Source organism: Chelonia mydas, chromosome 1 (genome assembly GCF_015237465.2).
Source record: "Chelonia mydas isolate rCheMyd1 chromosome 1, rCheMyd1.pri.v2, whole genome shotgun sequence".
Classification (NCBI taxonomy): Eukaryota; Metazoa; Chordata; order Testudines; family Cheloniidae; genus Chelonia; species Chelonia mydas.
This window is the reverse complement of record NC_057849.1, coordinates 307,292,620-307,312,378: the sequence shown is the minus strand read 5'-3', so window position 1 is coordinate 307,312,378 and position 19,759 is coordinate 307,292,620. Positions and strand designations below refer to the sequence as shown.

The window sequence follows — 19,759 nt, the reverse complement described above, 5'->3', positions numbered from 1 at the left end:
TCCCTTCAGTCCTCTGGTCTGTCAGTCAGTTCATTGAAAGTCCACTTATTGGTGATTTCGGCATTTCATCCTCCAGTTCAAGTAAATCAGTTTACTCAAACTCCATGGTAGTCAGATTTCTGAGAGGGATCACTCATCAAAGTGATTTCTCAGTGGACCTTAACATTGTGTTGGCTGCTCTCCTGGGTCCTCCGTTTGACCCGTTGGCAACTTGTTTTCTATCTCTCCTGTGCCTAAAGGCAGTGTGTCTTGTGGCCATAACTTCCATGAGAAGAGTTAGTGAGCTTCAGGTCTTAATGTATACCCGGTCTTTCAAGGACAAAGTGGCCTTGAGACCTCATCCAAATTTTGTCACAATTTCATCTTAACCAGACAATTTGCTTATCTCTGTTTTTTCCCAAACCTCAATCAAATGCTGATGAACAGCATCTTCATTCCTTGGATGTGAGATGATGCTTGGGATTTTACTTGGAAAGAACTAAGCCAATTTTTTCATCACTTCTTCATCTTTTGGTTTCATTTGCAGATTGCATAAACAGTCAAACAGTCTCTGCACAGATGACTTCCAGATGGATAACATCCTGTATTACAATGGCTTGTGGGATAGCTCAGACTTTACTTCCACAGAGGTTAAGGTCCCATGCAACATAGATCACGTTTCTCAGTGATGTTTTGACACTGGACATTTGCAGGACTGCTACTTGGTCTTCCATACATACATTTACCGAGCATTATGCTATTACAACTGCATCCAAATCAGAAGTGAATTTTGGAAAGGCAGTCTTTCAGATGCTCTTTAAGGAGACTCAGAGCTCCACCTCCTTCTAATACTGCTTGTGACTCATCTGAGTGGAATGCAGGTCTGCAGCCACTCAAAGAAAAGACTGGTACTTACCTGTACTGTATCTGTTCTTTGAAATTCGGGTACAGATATGTATTCTATGATGCACCTTTTGTCCCCTCTGTGTCAGAGTCTCAATTCTTTACTTTTCAGTGTGAAGAAACTGAGGAAGGTCGGCACCGGCCTACCCTTAAATGAATTGGGGAGGAGATAAAGGGCCAGAGGGTATGACTGCTACCCCTCTGGGTACTGCTAGGCTACCTTCTCTGGCTTTGGTGCACACGGCATGTACACATCTGAGCGGAATATACATATGCACCCACATTTTGAGGAACAACAATTATAGTACTGTAGTAAGGTAAGTAGTCATCTTTTTCCTTGAGTTTAGGGTTTTGTTTTGTTTTTTAAGTTGCTATTTATATAGCACTACAAGGCTATGCAACAGCATCCTTATGTTTTGGGTGTATCAACTTTTGGGACTTCTCATACTTCATTCTAAGTCTGATGCAAAGAATTCCATACAAGTAAGATATATTCTTTCAAAACTTTCTCATATTTTTCTTTGACCTTCTACCTTTCCTGATTTGACAGCCTTTCAGCTGTTTCTAATTGGCTTCTTCTGGCTTCCTATGGTCTCACTGAAGGATTAATCCTAATTACTCTTGGATTATGCTCATCCTGTTTTTAGTTTGAGTTAATGGTGGGGTTGATGATTTTGTAGGTCATGGGGCTTACAAATGCTTTCACAGCACGGACTACATCCTAATAGGGAGATTATCTCATGAACCAACTCCTTTCACATTCATAATTGTATGGACCAGCTTCCCTTCATTCTTGATACCATTGTACCAGCAATAAAAGCAATTGTTTGTGTGTGGTGGGGAAAAGTAATATTAGGGAACGTAATTAATAAGTATGTATTAAACTGTATTTTATTAACTTTTTAGGGGGGAAACAGTTCCCACAACAACAGCAACGCTCCTAAGGATGTGAACAAATTTAAGCATGTGAATAGTCCCATTGGTTGCAGTGGATCCACTCTCATGCTTAAGTGCTTTGGCATATTGGGGCTCAGGGCAAGAAGGGAAAGGAAAACAAAAGAACTTAAGAGAAAAGGAACCTGACCTTCCCTCTCCCTCAAATAGAGTTCTGTTTTCTTTGGATGAATCAGATTCTGTGTACAAAGCTGTGTTTTCTTTTTTCTTCTCATCCCAGTATTCTAGTGGCCTGGTGTTTAGGCTGAGCCCAAGAAAAGGGCAGTTGGCACCAGCAAAACCTCTACCTCTGCTTGCCTAGTACATACTTATCCCTAACTCAACAAGATCAATCACGCAGTGATCACATATCTCAAGCTTTCTTCTGCACCTACTCAGTAGGCAAAAAAAAGTAAAAAAAAAAAAAATTGTTCATTGTGTGTATATTGTGACAGGGCAAGGCCAGATGGCTATAGAAAAGTAGTGGGAGATAGATATATTAGCTCCAGGCTAAACAAATCCCTGGCACCAGGATAAGTGAAATGGCAGCTGCTCCAGGTCAATTAAGACACCTGGGGCCAATTAAGAACTTTCCAGAAGGCAGGGAGAAGGTTAGGTTGATTGGGACACCTGAAGCCAATCAGGGGCTGGCTGAAACTAGTTAAAAGCCTCCCAGCCGGTCAGGTGGGTGTGCATGTCAGGAGCTGTGGGAGGAAGTTGTGCTGTTGGAGAGGCTGAGTAGTACACACCATATCAGGCACAAGGAAGGAGGCCCTGAGGTCAGGGTCAAGTGGGGCTTGAGGAAGTGAGGGCTGCTGTGGGGGAAGTAGCCCAGGGAATTGTACGTCATGTTTCTAAAAGGTCAGCTACCATAGCTGATACTATTAGGGTCCCTGGGCTGGAGCCCGGAGTAGAGGGTGGGCCTGGGCTCCCCCCGCCCCACACCTTTGCCCCCTGATTAATCACTGAGACTGGGAGACAACAGAGACTGTGCAAGGAAGGATAACTTCTCCTCACCTCCCTCGCTGGCTTATGATGAAAATGGCTCAGTAGACTGTGACCCTTGTCTCGAGAGAGAGAGAAGGGTTACGTGCAGGGTCACGGTGAGCCTCTGAGGCTAGCGAAATCCGCCAGGAAACACAGGACCCACGGAGGCAAGGACAGAGCTTTGTCACTATATATATATGTGTGTGTGTGTATACACACACACACACACACACACACCAGGATATATCACATTTTGTATTAAATCCAGGATAACGATTAAAAAAATACAAATGAGATTATTGGGTGACCAAGCCCAAATGATTATAAATGTATGAGATGGAAATTATCTCTGGATTTTTAGGGAGGTAGCCTTATCCCCTAGATGATTTCTCATTGAAGTTCAGGCTGTTCATTTCACATTTATTCCTACTTTGCTAAGAATTGACCTTTAAAAAGATTCATACTTAAACTGATTCTGGGGAAAATGGAACTGAAACTGCAAAATCTCCAGGTTGCCAATTTGCTTAAGTCAGTGACATTTTCCCACTTGTCTCTGGCTGGATTCATGTGTTTTATTTCTACTGGGCTGCTCCATATGGATAAATTGGAGGCTCGTGCAGTCATCTTACTATACCAATACTTGGAAAGCTGGGGAAAAACAAATACAAGCATTTATCTTTCTAAACACTGTTAGAAGGCTTTTCCTTACCCTCCCACTTCCCTGATTCTTGTCACACAGACAGCAAGCCGCAAAAGAACAGAAATCCAAAGTGCAGACAATACGATGTTTATTGGGGTTAGTTTGCAAGCAAGCATATTCTGAAGCCCTTCACGCCAGTCGGACTTATCTCTATATGCCGATAGCGTCTGTTCCCCAGTGTTCCGTTCCAGCACTGACACCGCAGAGTATTTACCCTGTCCCCCTTCCCAGCTCTGATACTGCAGAGTCTTGCCTGTATCCCTGTTCTCAGTTTCCTATTCCCTGTTCCCTTCCCCCGCCTTAGCAAGCATGATTCCAATTTCCCTTCCCTCCACTTCCTGTTTGACCCGTTTATATAGTAATATTCTCAGCTATACCTTAATCAGTCATTTTACTAAAAATTTAACTAGTCAATCCTAACATAATTTTCTAACCAATTATATCCCACTACCCTAATTAACTTACACCTAGCAAAATTAATTATACAGCAGACAGAAACAATTAGAGAACCAGACAGAATAACAATAGAAAAGTGGGGGCTATAAAGATAAAACAATACAGAAATGAGGGTTTCACAACCATTGATCTTAACATTCCTTGCACTGCTATTATTATTTTTTACACAACTGTACCCTGATTACACTCCCATCTTGTACAATCAGAGACAGTCAAGTTAAGTTCCACTAGAAACCCCTTACGTTCCTTTAATGATTTTGATTAACTCATCCAATAGTCAGATAATATAGGTCAGAGTGCTGCAGGCAACAGGCAGCCAGATAGTCCTTTACAGACCATTTCTGTGGGAAAAGGGCCCATTTTCCCACAGAATAGCTATAAAGCCTCTTGGGGACAAAAACATAGTGATGGTAGTAGCCACCTGACCCCCTTGTATAATCTGTTTAACTACCAGGGTTCCACCCAATGTGACTGTACCGAGTGCACAAATAATTACATCTACGTAACTGGGTTTTATCATCAAACCAAAAACTTCCTTCTTATAACACCACAACTGTTACTCTTTAACATCTTCAGAACCGTTACTTTTTTACATTTCCTCAACTACCAACTGTTTACTTCCCTCCAAATTCTCCCCAAACGGTGTATTAATTTCTGCAAACAACTGCCTTTTACCCTGTGCTGTCTTTACTTCGGGATTGTTCAAAAAGGTAGTAAATTTTTTTTATCAATTTTTATGAATTTCTCAGTTCTCATTTCAGTTTAAAAAAGAGAGAGAAGAGAAAGCTTACCATTGTTAACATTCTGATGAAACTAATAAAATACCATCTTAAAATACAAAGACAGGAAATCAGATGGAGAAATACAACTTTAAAAAAGAGAGGAAGAGGATTGGAAGAGGTGGTGACAAATATAATGTAAACATCTCTGAATCCAAAGCTTTAAGGTGTATAGGATTTTTATTCTTTTTCAAAGGAAGAAGAGACAGACAACTTTCAGGACGAGAGCAGGTTCCACTCCATAGCACCTCCCTAGAAAAGTGCAGTCTGTTGCTGACTTCTGACACGGTGGTAGAAAGACTAAGCCAAACAGATAGTATAGAACCTTGAGAGACACCACACTTCCAGTTCATCGATGAAACACGTTTTTCCATTATCACTGATTTACTTCAAGGCACATTCCAGGAATGAAGGGTAGCAATATAGTTTAGTGACTGGTCTGGCCTATAAAAAGACTACTGAGAGATCCAACAAAAACTCAACAGTCAGCTGTTTATTTTAAACTCAGCAGATAATTTAAGACTCTGATTAGAATAGTCTCTATTCTAAGGAAAGCCAAGAGGGAGATTGGAATCTACCTCCTATATCATTGGTGTCCAATTGCACCTGGAATTGAATAAGCACTGACTTACCAAACACCATCCATAAAATGGGAGGTTTGAGAGTAAGCAGTAATTAGGCAAGCTCTTTATGGTCCAAACTTGGTTTCTTAGTAAAAGGAATGATCCCAGAATTTAAAGATAGTTGGCACTTTATCATTTGCCTAGTAAGTTGTTGATAATACCTGTCAGTAATTACAGCTAATGTGCAAACCTCAAGTTACCAAGATGGAAAAACAAGTGGTTAGCCTCAAAGGAAACTCAGAAGACTGTAGAATCTCTAGTGAGAAAACTAACTGAATGTAATCAGTGCATTTCAGGCCATTCGGATATCATAGCTTTCATAATCAAAAGGTCCGAAGAGACGAAGGAATCTCACAAAACTGGGTGACTGGACAGCAAAATGGCAGATTAAATTCAATGTTGATAAATGCAAAATATTGCACATTGGAGAACATAATCCCAATTATACACATAAAATGACAGGGTCCAAAATACCTGTTACCACTTAAGAAAGAGATCTTGGAGTTCTTGTGGATAGTTCTCTGAAAACATCCACTCGATGTGCAACGGCAGTCAAAAAAAGCTAACAGAATGTTGGGAATAATTAGGAAACGGATAGATAATATGGCAGAAAATATCATATTGCTTCTATATAAATCCATGGTATGCCCACATCTTGAATACTGTGTGCAGATGCGGTCACCCCATCTCAAAAAAGATATATTGGAATTGGGAAAGGTTCAGAAAAGGGCAACAAAAATGCTTAGAGGTATGGAACAGCTTCCATATGAGGAGAGATTAATAAGACTTGGACTTTTCAGCTTGAAAAAGAGACAGCTAAGGAGGAGATATGATAGAGCTTGATAAAATCATGACTGGTGTGGGGAAAGTAAATAAGGAAGTGTTATTTACTTCTCATAACACAAGAAATAGGGGTCACCAAATGAAAGTAATGGGCAGCAGGTTTAAAACAAAAGGAAGTATTTCTTCACATAATGCACAGTCAACCTGTGGAACTCTTTGCACGGGGATATTGTGAAGGCCAAGACTATAACGGTTCAAAAAAGAACTAGATAAGTTCATGGTGGATAGGTCCCTCAATAGGTATTAGCTAGGATGGTCAGGGATGCAAAACCATGCTCTGAAGTGTCCCTAGCCTCTGTTTGCCAGAAGCTGGGAATGGGCGACATGGGATGGATCACTTGATTATTGCCCTGTTCTGTTTATTACCTCTGAAGCATCTGGAATTGGCCACTGTCGGAAGATAGAAAACTGGGCTAGATGGACCATTGGTCTGATCCAGTATGGCTGTTCTTATGTTAAGTCTGCTCTGGTTGTCCCAATTTAATTTGAAGAGTGTGATTTTTATTACAATAATTGTATGGTGTTTCTAAATCATCAGTATCCTGAGTAGTTGGAGGTAGTGGAAATAAAATCAGTACTATTTTTTTTTTTTTAATTTGTAAAGATTTGGATAACTTTGCTTTCAGCCTTCACACTGTGCCAGTCAGTCTACCCATCATGCTACTGGAAAAATCATCATCTTTATTCACTGTTCCACTTAGCTGTGTGCGTATGTATTGCTCTCTTGAAAACTTGCACTGACTTCTGGTCTTCATCTGCATCAAGCTCAACTCTTTAACCTCCTCTTCAAAGTTCTGTACAGTGTGGCTCTTGACTACATTTCCTTTTCTCCACATACAACCTATGTTCTGCCAACTCATATTTCAATGCTTTGTTGATAGCCTCCTTTCACAGGCAACTTTTTGCCATCTGTCACCATTCTCCATATTCCAGGAATGCACTTCCAGCCACTTTGCACCTTGTAGACTCTTAAATCAGTCTCCAAGACTCGTTAGTTTTGGTTAGCCCCTCTCTGTCTTGGGACTGGTTCTGTGCTTAGACGATTGCAAGTCTCCCATTGATTTTTAAAGGTGTAGGCCATTATCTCCAGCCCCTTCCCTCTTGCTCCCTCAAATCTTAAATATTTATCATCTAAGTGAACAAATGCAAAACACTTAATCATACATTTTTATTTTTAAAAAATAATTATCTAGGTGTGTAAGAAACAAAGAGTGTCTCATGAACTGTGAGTGAACCCACTGTAAAGTGTAATGCAAAACAGATGTGGCTATAAAAATAATGGGCCACACCATTAGTTAATACTAATCTGCATAAATCCATTGGCTTTAATGGAGTTTTTCCAGTCTACACCTGCTGAGAATCAGGCCCAATAAGTGCTATGAGTGCACTTAAGAAATTTCTGCCCATGTGGGCAATTATGTGTTCAAACCAGGCAGTCAAAACAGAACTTTTTAAGTGTTACCCCTGCAATATTGAGGTTAATCCAGTGTGAATTTAGAGTCTTCTGTAATTTAGATATGAGTCATGTTTCAAAGGTACTTAGAGCAAGTATAAATCAAGATTATTAAATATTTGCAACTTGAAAGAAGGCTGCGTAACTGTCAGCCTATCAACTGAATCCTGGCTGATGTTTTTCAACAAGGATATGGAAAACAGTAAATTATATTCCTAAATCATTAAAATAAGTCAAAGGAAAATGAACATAGTTAACCCCCCAAATGTGCCTACCTTATGAAAAAACTGCCATTTATTTTTGTTATAATAAAAAATAATCATTCTGAAAATATGTGAAACACCAGTAATCCTCTGGGACCTCCTTTGTCTTTGAAGTCATCTTTGTAAATAGATTTAAAAGTATTTTTGTAATTTGGCAAGACTGTGTTTTGATATAACAGAACTGATTCTAAGCAAGGTGGGAAATACTCTACCTACTGTTGATCCGTGGAGAGGAAGTCTGGCAGAGTTAGAAGTAGTGCCAAAGGTTTGGAGCTGTGAAAGGTGTTGGTTCTTTGATGCCCCAAAGTAAATTATTTGCTCATTGAACAATAACAAATGGTGGGGCATGAAACTTACTGCATTAATTTACTCCTAGTGACGTCGTGGACATAAAGCCAAATACTGAGTTCTATCAAATGAACCATGTGGACATGAAAATTACAACACAGATCTGTCTCTGGAGAGTCTTATTGCAATTATAAAAATGTACTCTGTCCTTACAGGGAGGAAGTACTTGGGCTTATTTACTTTGTAGCTACAACTTTGGCTGCTTGGAGAGCAGAATTGATAGCAGACTTTGCAAGAAGCCAGATCCAGTCTTCCTCAACTGATGGGACAGTTGCACACCAGCTTAACATTAAGAGTAAAAGTAGACAAGGGGATTGATTCTGAGGGTTCAGAGGCTTTTATTAGGAGAAAAGCATGATAATTCTATTCATTTTATGTTATGAAATCATGTGTTTGCTTAGGTTGGAAGCTTTCTGAGAATTTACAGTCTGCATACAAAACAAGCCAGTGCTGAGAACCAGCCTGATGTTTCCTATGTAGAATTTCATCTTCATGGTGGCACCTGTTATGGTCGAGGAATTAGGGTCCTGCCAGAAAATAATCCAGATGTCAAAGAACTAAAAGCGTAAGTTCTATAAATAATCTTTGAGGCTAGTCTGGAAGTTTAAATGCAGTATTTTAGAATTTTAGTAAACATGAAGCTATTTACATTTGTAAGTGCTTTGGGGGCTGATTACATGTAAGCACCCAGTGCTTCTGGAGTGGAATGAGATTGCCATTTGGCACTACCACACCACAGAACAGTTTTCAAAAGAGGGTAGGTAAGTGAGGATTAAATTTTCCAATTGAAACTGTAAGAGGAGTTTTGATTAACAAATCATAATGGTCCAAGTTATGATTTAGCCAAGCTAGCAGGTGTTGTAAACATAATACTCTTTTTAAAAGTGGCATGCAGTCTTTTAATGATGAAGGTGCCAGTTAGGCAAAGTAATTAAGCATTTGCTTCACTTAAAGCATGTGCTTAGGTCCAATTGAAGTCAGTGAGATTTAAGTCCATGTTTAAAGCAAGGCACATCAATAAATACTGTATTGAATTAGGGCCCATAGGCAAAGAATAGCTCAGGTTCAAGGTCTCAGTTTTATATTTCATCAGAAAGTCTGCACTTCCAGCAGCACAGTTCTCTCTCTGTGCTATATAGGATATTGATTCAGAGGGTCTCTCCTACTGAATCTTCAATAAACATGCCTGTAGCCCTTGGATTCTTTTCTGTTTTCTGTCCGTACAAGAGTTTCTATTATACCTAAACGTTCTAGCTGGACTCTGTGAAGAAAAGGTTCACATCTTTGATATCTTTAAGATCTATTGAAAACCACAGAAAATGTATATGTTTAAAACCTTTGTTCTTTCTTTATAGATTCATGGATTCTGTGAATCTCACAGAGAGTCAAAACGTAGAGAGCATGTCTTCACTGGAATTGGATGGCATTTTTGGCAGTCTATCATGTAAGAGCAATTGGAAATTGATTCACTATTTCTTGCTACATGAAAATAATACTGGTCATGTTATATTTATTATTGCTTTAAAGAAGACATGGAGTGTTTTTCTTTCATTTAAACAAAAAGTATTTGGTAGATACAAGATACATATACAAGATACATTTCTATGAGACCAGAAACCAATATTCTCTTATTGTTCTGTTTCACAGCAGAAGATTGTCATGTAAATAAATGAATGTTAAAAAGGACTTGTTAAAGAGTTAATTTAAACACAGAGGGTAAAATCTTCACTTCACTGTAATGTAGCACTGTTTTGAAACAGCACTATGTTAAAACACACTAGAGAACATTTAGTGCGCATCAGCAGGGTGTACACACCAATTAATGTGCTTCAGAAAGCACACCCTCATAGTGCATTACCCCACTGTGTACAAACCCTTAGCAGGAAGCATGTTCATAAAAAACAGAATGCTGGTTTAGGGAAACTCACATCAAAAGTAAGGTGTCTACCTAAGAAAGAGACTATCCTTTGCCTATGATGACACTTAGGAATAGTAGCAAAATACTCACTATCTCTGTTTCGAAGAACTAAGATTCAAGAATCTATTCTCCTTTCTGGGTATTTCACGGGTGTTGCTTCCATTTCATTCTGTGTATGTTACCTGCATAAATCTCCCACTCATCAAAAAAACAATAGACTCGTATGAGCTAATATATAGATGTTCAAGGGAATGGTGCTGTGGTTTTAGAAATTCAGTACATACTTCTTTATTTTAAAAAAAGTTTATATTTGGAGGGAGAAGTTTGCAGCTACTGTTGGATTCATACTTAATATACCTTTTCAATATATATTATATTAACTCTTATATTAATTCTTTTTTGTGTAGAATGGAATCCTGTGGAACTGAATCAATTTAGGAGACCCTTACTGCTCTTAGATTCCACTGTGGTGAACACCATTGTAGACAGAACCTCAGAATTGCTATAAGACTAAGAAATAAGGCCTTGGGTTTGTTTTAAAGCAAATTACCTGTTAGCTGTCAGATTATGAAGTTATAGACTTCTGAACTTTTGATGAGGTCCGGAACAATGAGAATAGTGAATAAGTTATTCCTAAAACTCAGTCTACCAGGCAGGAGAAGTTAATGTCCAGAGCTGTTGATCAGGAAAAAAACACTTTTCAGTGTCCTTGAGCTTAACAGAAATCTATGTCCGTAAAAGGCACCAGATATCCTATAGTGTATGGAATCTAATTGCAGAGATGTTAACTGTAATGCCATTCTTTGTGAACAAATATAGAAAACAAGGTTTGGGTGAAAGTAAAAGTGCGGCTCAAATGTGACAAGTAACGAGGGCTGTACTAACATGCACTGTGTAAACATAAATCTAAGATAAATATTATTATATATGAATAAAGATACCTGCACCTGATGAAGCCTTTTACTGTTAGTCTCTTCTCCTATACAGTTTGAGCAAAACCTAAAGGATACTGTGAAATGAAAAATAGGTCTTGCCCAAACGGAATGGAATGGACCCTCTTATAGTAAGAGGCATTATCAGATGTAGGTATTAATCTATTGTAAAGCATCTTTCATGGTTTAAAACACTTTAATTGACACACTTATATGATCATACATTTCAATTGTCTGCCATTGGACCATATTTGGTCTAGTTAGTGGACAAACAAACACCTATGAAAAATAAAATAAAACACAAGGCGTAAGTCAGGGATCAAAAGCAAGTGGATTTTTGAATGATTAGGGGTTGCCATTACCATTAGCAGTGTAGATAGGAGAGAGATTTTCCCAGCTAAAAAAATATAAATTTCTCAACTACAAATGACATCAAGACAAATATAAATGTAGTTTTACGTAGAGTATCAAGTTTTCATCAGTGATTACATTATTTTTTTCCTATTAACTGAAATGCAGCAGTTATCTATAACTCAGAATTTATAACAATCGTACAATGTTAAGTGGTTAGTAGCAATGTTATACTCAATTAACACAATTACTTTTCCTTCAAAATATGTCATTTTTTAACAGACCAGTCATATTCAGAGAGATGCCAGCAGTTATCTGTTACAGGTAGGAAACATTTTTTTTTTATACCAAGGTGGTAGACTTCTTATAAATAGTCTTAGAAGTTTATCTGTACATTTCAGTAAATTTCAATTTCAGTGTACACACACATACTGATGAAAAAATATTTCCATTGATGATCATCAAAATTTACAGGTGGTCCAAGTAACAAAAATGCTGCTAGAGAACTTATTGGAGTTTAATTTAAGGATATTTGCTTTGTATATTTTGACATGTGATGTTGACAATTTGTGTTTTAATGGTTAGAAAGCTTAACTTTTTGAATCACTACTGTCTGAACCCTCCCAATTGTCTGACCACTTCCCCCCCATAATTTCCAATATATGTGAAAATTTAAAATGATAAAAATAGAAAAAGCTTAAAAATAAAAATAGATATTATCCATCAAAATTAAAAGAAAATAAAAATCAAATTTTGCCAACCCTACTTATAAGTAATAAAGATGGATGTTGAGATGTTAGCTACAAAACTGTTGAAGTAAATGTAATTGTCTAATTACCATTATGAATGGTGTTTTTAAGGAAGATATGCATTTAGATGTAGATAAAGCCACACTACAAATTGGGCAGTTATATCTATTGGATGCTAATATGTTCAGCCTTGTATTTTCATCCTCTCAATTGGAAGTATCTTGTTCTAGTCACCTTTGTTGAAATATCCTATTGTATTTGTTTCATTGTATTGAAACATTTTTAAATGGGAAGAAATTACAATATTTTAAGAAATTACAAAATTACATTCTTATTAAAATATGTTGGATTTTTCCCTACTTGAATCCTTTTCACCCAGGCTTAAATCACTGCAGACTTTGGGAATGTCTTGTGTCTGAAAGGCCAAAGGAACCATTTGAAACATTGCACTTGTAAAGCGGAGGCTGCAGCCACAAATACATTTCTCAAGAGTTCTGTCAACTCAGCTCATACCTGTTGCTGCCACTCTTTTCATAAAAATGGACATGTGATTTGTCAAAACTGGCTTAAGTACTGCAAGAAGACCATTTTACTTTACCAGGGTTTGCAAATCTAACAATCAGTTCCATGGGAATTGTAATTTCAGCTATCAGCTGACTTACTTAGAACCTTTATCAGTTTTAGCTACAGCTGCACACAGGTTCTGCAAAAGTAATTTCTCAAATGTGCTTATATACTTTAAGATCCAATAGAGTATCTTTTCCTTCTTCAAGAAAATTCTAAAATTAAAAAAACAGCAGTGAAAATTCTTTAAACACATCCCTGTGATGGTCCCATCCACTCACCTTACTGTGCACTTTTTTTGTTCCAGATATTGTTTTGTTGCTTAATAGGTTGTATTTTTATTGCTTTATAGTATTAACAGATCATCAGCATTTAGATGACACAGCACTGAATACTATTTTGAACAGCGCAGCTCCTCAACAGTATCGCATTAGAGCAAAACTGAGAACTTTTAAACCCCAGAAGCTCTATCAGTCTGTTAAACTTTATTGTTCAAAATGCAACTCACTGTAAGTATTTTACATAATAACAGTAAAAGTTACAGATTGCTCAGTATGTTTTAGGAATCTTAGATAATCTTTTAAATATTTTCATCTTTCTTTTAACACTGAAGATGAGTTGAATTTAAATCCATTTCATTTCAAGCAAAGGCTTAGAAGCTTACTGAAATTAGTTGCGGAAAACTGTAATCATATGGGATATGCTTAATAAGTTCTGTTCAGTGGCTCCAGAATTCTAGTTTCTGTTCCAGTTTGCAAATATGGCACTCATTTATGCCCTGGACCTAGAAGCAAGATTTACCTAACCCTTTACTCTTACAATTTTTTGAGTATCCCATCACAATAATCTGTTGGTATCCACATAACTATCTGCATTTTGGCTTTTAGAATTCTAGAATGCTGGAGACTGCCAGTACAACTAGAGACAGAGTTTTGCTTTATTTTCAAAGTTATTTTATTTAAGGGGGGAAAATACCATTTGAAAACTGTCAGATATCAATTTTGTCTTGGCAAAACTCACTACTGTAAGTTAAGTAAAAATTCAGGAAATCTTTGATGTTTCAAGAAAGTGCATTGAATGTGTTAAATAACGTTAACATCATTTCACCTTCTAGCACATCATGAAGAGCAGAGTAGTATGTGTGTTTAAGAGTCTTACTTCTGGGTTTTAATCCTAGATCTCATAAAATCACCATGTGGCCTTGGAAAGAGTTTTAACATCTCTCGGTGTCCCATCTTTAAAAAGAGGATAATGCCTTTCTGATAGAGGAGGGTTGTGCGGATTAATAATGTTCATTCAAGGATGGTCCTGAAAACTGATGAACTCTCTGCCGCAGCACGTGCTTAACTTTAGATTACTCAAATGCTTAAAGTTGAGCATGTGCTGAAATGCCTTGCTAAAATGCGGCCAGACCACTCAGTTTCTTTCAAGATCGAGCCGTCTGTGTGGTGAAAATGTATACATCTGTATACCACTGTATACATCACTGTGCAGTATTATCAGTGCTTAATGGTCCTCTTATGAGACTTTCTTACAATATGTTATTTATACAGAAGCTTTCAGCCCAAGGTACTTCACAAACTGGGCTAACTTCTGACTGCATCTGGACATACACTTGAAAAGTCACAGCCAGAGTGGGGAGTTTTATCCTGTTCCTGCCCTCCCCCCACAACCTGCAGAAGGACTGTTCTGAAGTTGCTCTGTAAATGGAGCTGAGGAGAGGGGCATTCCATCATGGTATCAGGGGGACCCATATATTCCACTTCCCCATCTATAAAATGGGGAATAATAGCACTTCCGTACCCCAAAGTTCTGTTGTGAGGATAAATACAGTAAAGATTGTGATTTGCTTTGAGATCTACTGATGAAAAGTGCTATATGAGAGCTAAGTGTTCTTATCATAGACTTGAAGGCCAGAAGGGGCCATAATGATAATCTAGTTTGGCCTCAGCCACCCACTTCTGTAGTAGGCCCTTACCTATGGCGAGTTAGTGAAGTCTTCAAGGAAATGAGCTTTATTTTAATAATCCATGGTACAGTTCAGTTCTAACAATTTAAGAACGTTGTCCTGTATTAGACAAACATCTGTGTTTTACAATTAATAATTAAAGATGTTACTGGTTTAAAAAAAAGAGGGTTCTTCATTTGAGTAGAGCTGTCAAATTTGATAGGACATTTTTTTATAGGAAGATGCCGATTCATCAAAATCAAAACATTCCAGGGGAATAGGTCACTTCTGACAAAGTATTGTTTTTAAAAAAAATTGAAGCATTTCAGTAAAATCAGAACACTTTGATTTTTCATTTTATTTCAGTTACTTTTCATTTCAAAATTTTATTTCATATTTAATTTTATTTTTATTTTTGTTTTATTTTAAATAAAATATTTTTAAAAATGAAAATTTTAAAACCAAAATGTTTTTTTTGACCCAAAACAAAAAAGTTGGAAAAATTTTGTTTGGTGAGAAAATTTCAAAATTTGATAAGTTCCAATGCAGAATGAAATGCTTTAAAAATCATGTAGCAAATGAATAAATAAATACAAATGCCAATAGAAGAAAAAAACAGACACAATTAATACTGAATACTCTTTCATGCAGTACAGTTATGCGTTCAGAAGCATGCTCTGGTTGGAATTTTGCCCTTGATTTCTTTGGGAGCAGGGAATTGGTGTAGATAAATGCTTTTTTAAATAGAGATATTCTGAGTTTCTGACATATTTAAAAAAAAAAACAAAAAAAAAAACACCACAGATCTTTTTTTTTTTTTTTTTTTCAGTGTAACAATGTTTCTTGTCTCCTTGTTGCTATTCCACTCAAAGCCAGCAAGGCTTTTTCCCCCAACAGAAAGTGTGCCAGAACATTTCCTGTTAAAATTTCATAAGCAATCCACTATCTTTGTGTTCATGGTTACACTTATACATTGGCTTGATCCTGCAAGCTATTCCACCATGCAGAGCAAGGAATGCAACGTGTTTGCACTCCAGCACAAGTGCAAACAGTGATTGTGTGGCACAACGTAAGGTATTGTCTTGCAGTGGAAAGTGGTCTCAAACAGCTGCTGCTCTTGTTTTCTTTTTCTTTTTTTTTTTCTTTTTTTTTTTTTTTTTTTTTTTTCAGAATGCATGGAAAAATAGAGTGGGGTAATCTGGGTTTCAGTGCTAAAGAGACATGTAGCTATGTGGCATTTTAGGGCCTATTCCAAAGCCCAGTGAAGTCAGTGGGAATCTTTCTGTTGATTTCAGTGTGGGCTTGGATGAAGGTATTAGGCTTTACCCCTGCTGATAGACAGGATTAGTTTTCTTGGCATGCAGCAGCAGGCTCATTAATGCAGGACTAGTTTTCCTTGAGCTTATATGCACAACACTCCACACCTTTGCTGTGCACCATCAAACCCTTAAATTGCTACAACTTGTTGTATATTATCTTTTGTCAAAGATCAGTGTGGAAAGGTGAATTTTCCTGTATATGCTGTTATAATAATATTTCAGTATCTTGTTTATTTAAAGTACTGCATTTCAACTACTAGACTATTGAAAGAGAAGCTGCTACTATTTACCTATTGATTTCTCAAATGTTTTTAGGCAAGAAGTTCCAGATGGAGATGATTTTGACTTAATATTAAGAGACTGTGCAGCTACAGCTCCAAATCCAGAAGTACATAATTCATTGTGGTATGATTCTGCAGTGTGGGATACAGAAAATCAGGGGCAAAGAAAAATAGCTGTTCATTTTGTAAAACATGATGAGCTGCTTCAAGAGCCAGAAGATACTTTAATTATGGTACAAGGTAAGATAGTTAAATTACAGTTATACCACCTAGGATGGCACAGTGGTCTTTACCACTAGAAATTTAGGATTTAAATATCTCTGATTTAAAAACAAAAAGTTAGTGAGTTGTATTTAGAAACAAGCACACACATATTAGAATCAGCATTACGAGATGGTAAAATCCATTAGAATTTTAAGGTTAGAGGTGGTTGGTTGAGTCTCTGAAGTTTTCAGATAAAATCTAAACTTGCAAAAATAGTGGGTTTGGATTTCTTGTAAACCAGACAGGAGTCAGATACCTTTGTATCTGATAGATCCAAACCAAGAAGCTTATTCATGATGCAGTTTTTTTAAAAAATGTATTATCTCCAGCTGGGCTTTTAGGTAGGTGTCGTTCTGATTTGGAATGTGATTGAAGATTTTTGGCAAGACTGCAAACGTGGCTGGATAAATAAAAGGCTTCTGATAATGCAGACCTACTGTTTACTTTGTCAGCCTCTGGATGTCAGTGTTGTGTCACATAAATAAAGCTGAAGCAGTGTGCTTTTTATCTGATTGATTTTTTAGGGGGAGAGAAAAAAAGCCACCTAACTTTAAACAAAGCAATTTAGGCAAAGATATAAATGAGAATGTTTGGATAGAATGTAAATAAGAAATTTTTGCACAGCTTCACATTCTGAATTTAAAACAAGGTCACAGTATCCAAGTGGATCAAGGTAGAAGGGCAAGGGTGAGTCAGTTGGCCCCTTCCGTGGACAGATCATTAGGGTTAATGACAAAGCCCCTTCTGTTTGCTACTTAGCTTATTATCTGACTAGTTTCAACAGTAGTCTGCTTTGTGGTGTGTCCCCACATTCTTCAATCTGTTGATATAATTTTCGTCCTTTGTAAAAACCTTGTCTCCCCAGTTCTGTGTCTGTTTTTTTTTTTCTCCCAAAATAACCAAACAGTATACCTTGCTCTGCAAATCACTGGAAGATATTAAAGCCCCAGCAGCTGTGTGTGAGTGTGTGGGTGTGAGACAGAGCATGTGGAGTGGAAGTGAAAGACACAATTGTAAATCTTCATATGTTTACTAAAAGAAACTTTAGCTGACCGGTATGTCAGTTCATTTTCTTTTCTCCTTCCGAATATTGACAATGGAATGTGTCTAAAAAAGATGGCTACTCACAGAATTTGGGCTTTTTACTTTTTCATTTACAAGTTCTGGGAGGAATTTTTTGAGTGTTCCCAGATACATCCTTCCTTAATTTCTCCACATACACACAACAGCAGCTATTCTTCTGGCCAAGCAGATCTAAATATTACTCTTGGTGTTGCATAAGCAGCTTGCTTTAGTACAGTATGAGATCCTCCCTTCCCCAGAGAGGATTTTTTTTGCCTCTGTTGAGCTGAGAGTTGAGATAGAGCTAAATCCAGGAAACAGATTCACTGCTAGGTCAGCCTTTATTTAAACAACTTTTAATGAACATAAATAGAACTAATTTGTGGCAAACCTTAAAAAAGATGTAGTTTAAGATATTGATTATATTTAGATTAATATGTACTATCATTTACTTCAGTTTTTATCCAGTAAATGCACTCTGATTCATTTCAAAGGACAGCTATTGTTAATCTGACACATTTGTTGATGTTAATTTGTTAGTACACTGAAAACATTGTCTAGATTGACTTTGTATTCCAAATACCTTTAAATTATGGAGGCATCCCAATGGTTCCATAGTTAAGGCTGTACTGAGTTTTGTGCTTAACACATGATTTAAATCCTTTGTCTGACCATAACATTTCAAGCATTGTGTTCTGAAGAGGTTGTTGCTATGGCACTGGACTGGATTCTATTCTTGGCTCTGCTATGTAACTCCAAGCAAGTCATTTCATGTCTCTGTGCCTCTGTTCCCCTCCCAAGTTTTATTAATCTTTTATGGTTTTATTATTGGTAGGTAGTCTGTTACTATGTATTTGTACAGTGCCTAGCACAGTTGGGCCCTGATCTGGTTGGTTTCTCTAGTCACTCCTGCATGATAAATAACTGTAATAACAATAATAATAAAATATATGAGACAAAGCCATAGTTCCTATAATAATGCTTTTGTAAGATCTTAAATCTAATTTAAACTAAAGTTGTTTTTGCAGAAAGTTACTTATTTCAGGAAATTCACTGCTATATTTCTTTCCTATTATCCATTCATGAACTAATTAATTCAAATGTTATTTAGCCAAAAGCTGGTGGTTATTACAATAATTACAGGGTTAAGTGTATCAAACTGGTTCTTGAAATTACAAGGAAACAGAATTATACTGGTCTGAGGTCAGAGTGTTTCTAGATTCAATCCAGCAACCATATCAGACAAGCACGGCTGTGATTGAAGGACCTGTGATCATTTTAAGAAATTACATTCCTGTATCTCTAAGGGATAAAATGCATGTCTCATGATACTAGATCGGGGTGGGCAAACTACGGCCCACGGGCCACATCCAGCCCATTGGACCTTTTAATCCGGCCCTCAAGTTCCCACTGGGGAGTGGGGTCGAGGGCTTTGTGCAGCTCCTGGAAGTAGCTGCATGTCCACCCTCCAGTTCCTATGCGTAGGGGCAGCCAAGGCCAGGGGGCTCCGCACACTGCCCCAAGGGCTGCCCCCCACAGCTCCCACTGGCCAGGAACTGTGGCCAATGGGAGTTGCAGGGGCAGCACCTGTGGACAGAGCATCACGCAGAGCCGCCCGCACCGTGCCTCCGCGTAGGAGCTGGAGAGGGGCGTGCAGCTGCTTCTGGCAGCTGCGGGGGAGGTGCCTACGGACAGGACAGCGCGTAGAGCTGCCTGGCTGTGCTTTCAGTAAGCACCGCCTGGAGCCTGAGCCCTTCTCTCCCCCTGCCCCAGCCCTAGCCCTGATCCCCCTCCCGCCCTCCAAACCCCTCGGTCCCAGCCTAAAGCACCCACCTGAAGCCCAAACCCCTCATCCCCAGCCAGAGCCCTCAACCCCTCTGCACCCTAGCCCCCTGCTCCAGGCCTGATCCCCCTCTGCACTTTGAACCCCTCAGTCCCAACCCAGAGCACCCTCCTGAACCCCAAACCCCTCATCCCCAGCCGCACTCCAGAGTCCGCACCCCGAGCCGGAGCCCCCACACCCAAGTGGAGCCCCATCCAGTCCAGAGTCCGGAGCCCCATCGCATACCCTGAACGCCTCATTTCTGGCCCCACCCCAGAGCCC

General features: G+C 38.3%; 1 protein-coding gene across 6 annotated transcripts in view; it reads left to right on the top strand.

The window, feature by feature from the left end:
• Window positions 1-19,759, top strand: part of POT1 (protection of telomeres 1) — a 136,982-nt gene that overhangs the window by 99,309 nt on the left and 17,914 nt on the right. For 5 of the 6 annotated variants that reach the window (XR_006292013.1, XM_043550441.1, XM_043550437.1 and 2 more), the window contains 5 exons: window positions 8,669-8,832; window positions 9,623-9,711; window positions 11,733-11,792; window positions 13,134-13,290; window positions 16,364-16,569. Coding sequence is in view for 5 of the 6 variants with exons in the window: in XM_043550441.1 (XP_043406376.1) it covers window positions 8,669-8,832; window positions 9,623-9,711; window positions 11,733-11,792; window positions 13,134-13,290; window positions 16,364-16,569 (676 nt within the window). In the remaining variant the exon portion in view is untranslated. The remainder of the gene's footprint in view (window positions 1-8,668; window positions 8,833-9,622; window positions 9,712-11,732; window positions 11,793-13,133; window positions 13,291-16,363; window positions 16,570-19,759) is intronic. The other variant, XM_007063192.4, reaches the window with a different exon arrangement.